Raw genomic sequence first — 7,915 nt, 5'->3', positions numbered from 1 at the left:
TAAGTAAAGGACGACCACAGACTAGATGGACAGATCATATAAAGCGCATCACAAATTGGATGTAAGAAGCGCAAGATAGAAATAGGTGAAACATTTTACGTGTGGCCTACGTACAGCAGTGGATAAATATAGACTAATTGGTGATGATGAATAACTTTTAGCAGTTGATGTGGGTTATCTGTTTAATTTCTACAATAATAAGGTCAATTATGTATGCTTCAAGTAAATCACTCCCTCGATAAGAAGAATAAAAACTAAAAATCTACAGAAATTTGTTTTGTTTGTTCCAGGTTTTCATTTTTTCAGTGTATCGAAACCTTCCGGTACCGGTAAGAATCAATGAGTGGGCTTCACTGAATCACGAAACCCTGTCTCTCACCTACAGACCGACTTGATTTACTCGCAAATTCCAATTTAAAGTCGGAGACCCAAATTTTGTTTGGGTACAATCACAATCCTAGTAAACTACTCGCTTGAGAATGAGTGTGCCAGTTTGTTGGCCCATAGAGACGACCAGAAAAAAAAGCAAACAAAATAGTTGGATGAAATATATCAACCCAATAGTACCGGTACGCGAGATAGGCGTAAACGAAACACGTAGCGCATACCAATTTATCAAACATCTAAGACAGGGATACAAACCGAAGACTAGCCTCTGCAAAAATAAGAAGGGTGAAATCATTAGCGATATGGACGAAATTAAGAGAACCTGGATGACATATTTTAAGGAATTACTAAACAAAGGGACAACCACCATTACAACAACAGAGGCAGCAGCAGGCACGGCAGGAGGTACAACAACAAGAACTGGGGGAAGATGGAGAAGAAAATGAATTAACTAGACCCCCAACGCTAGAGGAGGTCCAAACCGCAATCCACATACAAAAAAGCCATAAAGCACCGGGAATAGATAAAATACCGGCAGAACTACTCAAGCAAGGAAGAAGGAATTTGACACAACAGATGTACCAGCTAATACGAGAGATATGGATAGAAGAAGAAATCCCCCAACAATGGAAGAAAAGTATAATCTGCCCTATTTATAAAAAAGGAGACAAACTGTTGTGTCAGAATTATAGAGGCATCTCTTTACATTGTTCGGGATACAAAATACTCACAAACATCATTAATCGAAGACTCCAACCTCTCACGGAAAAAATCATCGGGGAATATTAAACAGGGTTTAGGCAAAATACATCTACCATTGAGCAACTATTTACAGTTAAATAAATACTAGCCAAAGCATGGGCATTTACAATCTCTTTGTAAATTTTAAACAAGCCTATGATTCAATAGATAGAACAATTCTACCTAATATATTGGAAAAATTTGGCATACCATCAAAATTAATACGACTATATTATAGTGCAAATGGCAATGACAGAAACGGAAGCACAGGTATGTATTCAGGGACAGATCACTGATGCGTTTACGATAACGCAAGGACTAAAACAAGGCGACGGACTAGCTCCAACGCTCTTTAATCTTGTTCTTGAATATGTAATTAGACGGTTGACGGTGAGCGGAAATAACATACTTACAAACCAATCTACCCAATTAGCAGCATACGCAGATGATATAAACATAATGACCAGAACAGTAAATGCAGCGGAAGAAACCTACGTTGAGTTGAAACAGAGTGCAGAAGCAGTAGGGCTAGCAATAAATACAAATAAAACAAAACTACTCATACAAACCAGATCAAATAGATCGGCGCAACAACACTTTATTGACGATATAGAACATGTGAATAGATTCACATACCTAGGAATGGATCTGGTCGCAAGCAATGAAGAAGAATCGAAAATAAATAGAAGGCTTATGCTGGCAAATAAAGCCTATTTTGTGATGGGCCACATATTCAAATCGCGAGACGTACACCGGAAAACAAAACTCCGGGTCTATAAAACAATAATCAGGCCCATAGTAAGTTATGGTTGTGAAACATGGGTGGTGACACAGAAATCTGCCAATGCATTAGATGTGTTTGAAAGAAAAATATTACGTAGGATACTGGGCCCAATAAGTGAAAACAACAACTAGCGAATTAGGTATAATAGAGAAATATACGAGCAATATAGCGAACAACTCTAGCACAATACACTAAACTGCAGAGATTACGGTGGACAGGGCACAGAAAATTACTAAATGCAAGAATGCAGCGAAAAAGACCTGTTGGAAGACCTAAAAAGAGATGGGAAGACGAAGTCGATGAGGATGCCAGGAACTGCCTGGGAACGCGTTCATGGAAAAGAACAAGCGGTAAATCAAGATGATTAGAGAAGCCTGTTGAAGGAGGCCAAGGCTCGATTTGGGTTGTAGTGCCATTGGATGGATGGACAATCACAATCCTAGTAAACTACTCATTTGAAAATGAGTGTGCTAGTTTGCTGGCCCATAGAGACGACCAGAAAAAAAAAACAAAATAGTTGGATGAAATATATCAACCCAAAGTACCGGTACCTGAGATAGGCCAGGGAAATAAGCACAAAAGTACCCTCTTTGTGACACTGAACCTAAAAGTCCTTTTGAGTTGTATGTTCCTCTGTAACAAGAACATATATGTTTTCTGCAGTCGATTTTTTGGACTTAAGTAGTTAATAACAAATTAGGGCCAAAAAATGGTCAATTTTCTCTTTTTTCGTCCATCAGCAACAAGTGAAGCATTTGAACTGAAACTTAACAACTGAAATAAATAAATGACATAAAATATACCTAGGCGGAATTAATAGTCATACACTATATGTAGATAGTATAAATAAAACTATAATGTAGATTGTATAAATAAAACAAACCAACTTTTAGTAATATTAATCTTTAATAAAATAACAAGGCTATAAAAGTCTTAACAACTTATTTGAAATAACAATCTTAACAACTTCGTTACTTTCTCATCAGTCTTTATTTCCTACTTTAAAGAACTAATTGTTCAGTTCATGTCATTTTTGCAACATACAAAATATTTCTAAAATATCACGTTTTTAAGATTCCAGATTTATTTCTACAGTGGGATCTTGGATGGGAATGTTGGTAAATAGAAATGACACATCCAAACTCTTAAGCATGTCTTAGTGGTCAACCATTAGTAACGAAATCAATCAAATAAAATGTGAAGAATGGCGGACATATAATGAAGTGCGTGTTTATAGTTAACACGCACTTAATAGTTAAATTAGTGAAGTTTATAGTTAACATGGCAAGCGACAAAGTAGAAATGGCCCTAAGTCCCCGGTAGCCCTTAGATGGGCATAGGGTGCGAAGAATCCCCGGGAGGATAAAGATTGCTACATGGAATGTGCGAACCACGTATGAAAGCGGCAGAGCGCACAATATCGTCAAAGAGATGGAAAGACTAGACATTAATATACTATGAGTCAGTGAAACTCGGTGGCCTAACTCTGGGCAATGTACAATTCGAAAGCACACAATCTACTACTCCGGAAATGTCACTAAGACATACAGAAATGGAGTAGGCGTAATCGTGTCCTCATCTATAAAAAGTGCAGTAAAAGCATACACTCCCTTCTCAGACAGAATGTCACTCCTTCAGCTGAAAGCATATCCATTAGATCTAAATATCATACAAGTATACTCGCCAACAGCAGACAAAGATGACGAGATTGTGGAAGAATTTTACCAACAACTGGAGACCCTGATGAGAATGACCAAGAAAAGCGAAGTGACATTAATAATGGGCGACTTCAATGCAAAGGTCGGCAGAGGTAAGGTGTCAAACGTTGTGGGCGGTCACGGATTAGGAACTAGAAACGAGAGATGGGAACGTCTCATACGCTTCTGTCAGGAACAAAAACTTTTGATAACTAATACTTTTTTTAAACTGTCCCCTCGCAGACTTTACACCTGGAAGTCGCCAGCAGACTCGAAAGAAACAAATGTAAGAAACCAGATCGACTTCATTGCCATACCAGAAAGATTCAGAAACTCAATCACATCAGTGAAAACCTATCCCGGGGCTGTCGCTCAATCGGATCACAACCCAGTGGTGGGTAAACTGGGAATCAAACTAAAACGTATAGAAGGGAAGCCTAACAAAACCAAGATAAACATTAGGAAATTAAAGGATCCCAACATTAAACAACAAGTACAGGAATCCTTAAGAAGAAACATTGAAAACTTGAGTGAACCCGCACAAGACGCAGTTGCTAAATGGGAAGAAATAAAAAGAGCTGTTGAAATGACAAACAAGACACTTCTGTTACAGGAACGCGTAAAGAAGAAAGAATGGATGACGGATGAAATCCTTGATATGATGGAAGAAAGAAGACAACACAAATGCAAAAATCAAGTGAAGTATCAAGAAACAAGTCACAATATAAAAACAAAGATAAATGAAGCGAAGGAACGCTGGCTGAAGGAGAAATGCGATGAAATCGAAGAGTGCGACAGAAGATATGACTACCACAACATGCACAAAAAGATCAAAGAATTAACAACTAAAAAGAAAACCAATAATCCCCACCCGACACTAATAGACGCAGACGGTAACCTTATATCAGACGACTTGAAGCTCATTGACACATGGAAAGATTACGTAGAACGACTTTTTAACGATAAACGCAGAGCGACAGTGGACCAAGATGACGACATGACTGGACCCGAAATACTAAGGTCTGAAGTGGAAAAAGCCATTTCATCGCTAAAAAACGACAAAACACCAGGTCCCGACAACATACAGGGCGAGATCATAAAACTCCTATGCGAAACGGATGACCACTTCCTCGATTTTCTGACAGGCCTTTTTAACATCTTTTACGACAAAGGGAAGATTCCGGAGGAATGGCTTCGATCGACCCTTGTAGCCATACCTAAAACACCAAGTGCAAAACACTGTGATCAACACCGCTTAATAAATCACATTACCAAAGTTTTCACCAAAATCATACACAATAGAATATATAACAAATGCGAAGCAAATATATCGGAGTCACAGTTCGGATTCTAAACTAAATGCATGCTCATCAGCAGAACACAACAACCTCCGATGCAATTGAAATTAAACAACCGAAAAATAGAACAAGTGGAGACATACACATACCTTGGAACCACAGTCAACACAAAATGGGACCAGTCAACAGAAATAAGATCACGAATTGAAAAAGCGCGAAACGCGTTCAACAATATGAAAAAGTGGTTCACAAGCAAAATCTCAATGGAACTAAAATTAAGACTGGTCAAGTGTTATGTCTTCCCGGTCTTGTTCTATGGAGCAGAGGCATGGACCACAACGGAAGCCACCCTGAAGAAACTAGAATCCTTTGAGCTGTGGATATATCGCCGTATTCTTCTGATATCCTGGACAGACCACATCACTAACGTGGAAGTAATGCAGAGAATAGGCAAAAGCAAAGAAATAATCTTCACTGTAAAGAAACGGAAGCTTGAGTACTTCAGACATGTCATGAGGCATACTAAGTACCGGCTGCTACAGTTAATAGTCCAAGGAAGAATCGACAGTAGGAGGGGACCGGGAAGAAGACGACACTCATGGATGCATAACCTGCGACAATGGTTCGGACTAACATCGACCGAATTGTTCAGAGGTGCCATAAACAAAGTCAAAATAGCCTTGTTAATAGCCAATGTCCGAAACGGATAGGGCAAAGGAAGAAGAAGAATGAAGTGCGACTAGAATAACATTTATTAGTTTCATAACTACTTTGTGAGTTTGTATGTTAGTGAGTTAATGATATTGAGAATGGAGTGAAGGAAGAGATTTTCCTTGTGAATTTTGGAAATACTAAATTATGAAACCTATAGTTTTCAGGAATTATAGATTTTATCCCATCAGGGTGATCAGATTCTTTTATGATGAAAATTTGATTTAATTTTTATTCACAATTGATTATAATGTTGTAAATCATTGACCTTTTCTGCATATAAAGATATATCTAGCATGACAGTGTTGAATAAACCTGGCAGGAAGAAAACAGAGACTTTTGCGAGCTGTGAATTCATTATGCAAAATATAAGACACATATGGTTTGGTGGTATTCAGATATTTGACGATATTTGGAAAGATAAATAGATAGTTACATATTTGCTGCAGAAATAAATCTACATTTGTAGTACACATTTCTTATAGCTTTGCAACAATTTTCAGTGTAAACAGTTTTTGCATTTGTATGAAGAAACTTACAATATTTTATTGAATATTAATGAGAAATTATGCCAACACCAAATAAAAATAGAATACATTTCTATCCATTATATTTAAAAATTCCACCTTTTTATAAGATATTTATATTACTTATTCTTTTATTATATTCCCAATGACTTCAATAATGCCAAGCCTTATCTGATAGAAAAATCTACATGATCTTCTTGTAAAATCTTTAAAAAACTTTGATGGCACAAACTTATTCCAGCCGTTACACTTTGATTAGAAATTCTAATAAATTATTAAACCTTTTATTGTTTAGTAAACCTATTGCTCAGTTCTGTTATGAAACAATTTTATCTACAGCATTTTTTGCAGATAAAATGACATCATTTACACCAACCCCATAGTAAGATGACCCACAGAGATACAGAGGTAACTTTTTGTCATCAATATACTCATTAATTCTTTCTACAGTTTCATTATGTCCAACCCTATACTGAGGAATGCACTTTTCAAGAATGCTTACTTTGGATCTCACCGGTTCTTCATTAATATTTAATATTGATCTTAGTTGTTCTGTAGCAGTTTGTAAGAGTAAATCTTCACTGGGGTTTTTACCAAAAAGTTGTTCAAACCAGGCACCACCCATCATCACTGTCAGTACTGTGTTATTCCCTTTAGGAAAACAACAACTGTCATAAGTAACACCCAGTATTGGAAGGTTTTCTCTAGGAGGAACTAAGAAACCAAATCCTTCTTTCGTTATCAGTTTCTGGTCATACTGCAAATTAACCACACCTACAGTAACACTTTTAATACAGTCTAAAAGTGAAGACAATTCTGGATGTTGATTTCTTAATAATTGTGCTAAGTTTTCTGAAGAAATACAGGTGATTACTTTAGATGTTTCTACGGATTTTCCATTATTTAGCTGCAAAAATACTTTATTGGAATCAATCTCTAAGTTGATACATTTTGTATTGAGTTCTACTAATACATCATTTTTCAAAGAAGTTTCTAATCTTTGTGTTAGGCTCTCCAAACCATTTTTAAATGAATAAACACTCCAGCGTTCCTTTTTTGATCTTAACGCTAGTTCACTAAGTGTAGATTTGTTGGAATTAGAATTAAAAATATTCCTTACTAGTCCCCTAAATATGCTTCCATATTTTTGCTCATAGTCAAACATAGTTTTCATTAAGAAATTTACACTTATCTCTTTAGCATTGCCAGCACAAATACCACATATCATTGAACTTATTAAATAGTCAGCAAACTCTATTCCAAATCTCCTCTTTGTAAATTCATAAATAGATTCATCTTTAACACTCTTTTTAAAAGCAAATAAATCTTGTGCTAGATATCTAACTAATGGTTTTGTAAAGGGTGGTATTGTTTTAAATAAACTTCCCACAGAAGAGGGAAGAAAGTGTAACTGCCCATTAACATATATCATACGGTTTTTAGCTGCAGATTGTGTTGAATAAATCGGTAGTACATCTTTTCCCAGACCAATATCTTCAATCAATGACAGGGTGTTTGCAGCGGCTGGTCCATGAGGCCTAATTGTTCGTGGACCTTCTTCAAAAATGACATTATTATCCAACGAATTAGATTTTATCCAGCCCCCTAGGCGATTCGAAGCTTCCAATAATGTTATTGGCTGTTTAGGAATTTTTTTAAGTAAATAATAACCGGCTGAAAGGCCGGATAATCCACCACCAACAATAACAGCTGACATTTTGACGTTTGTTATTATTTTTAGGTTAGGTTAAACACGTCTGAGGTTAATCC

The 7,915-nt window shown here is 36.6% G+C and overlaps 1 protein-coding gene across 1 annotated transcript; it reads right to left on the bottom strand.

Moving 5' to 3' along the window:
* Nucleotides 1-2,799: 2,799 nt before the first annotated feature.
* Ppox (protoporphyrinogen oxidase) lies at nt 2,800-7,888 on the bottom strand. Its single transcript, XM_072543076.1, has one exon. The coding sequence runs from the start codon at nt 7,860-7,862 to the stop codon at nt 6,462-6,464; it is 1,401 nt and encodes a 466-aa protein (XP_072399177.1). The 5' UTR covers nt 7,863-7,888; the 3' UTR covers nt 2,800-6,461.
* Between the last annotated feature and the right edge of the window lie 27 nt (nt 7,889-7,915).

This window comes from Diabrotica undecimpunctata, chromosome 9 (genome assembly GCF_040954645.1).
Source record: "Diabrotica undecimpunctata isolate CICGRU chromosome 9, icDiaUnde3, whole genome shotgun sequence".
Taxonomy (NCBI): Eukaryota; Metazoa; Arthropoda; class Insecta; order Coleoptera; family Chrysomelidae; genus Diabrotica; species Diabrotica undecimpunctata.
Note: the sequence above shows the minus strand (reverse complement) of the source record. Positions and strands in the feature narration are given on the sequence as shown.

Excerpts from the sequence above, each read along its gene's own strand:
- Ppox (XM_072543076.1), bottom strand. The coding sequence starts at position 7,862 with ATGTCAGCTGTTATTGTTGGTGGTGGATTATCCGGCCTTTCAGCCGGT.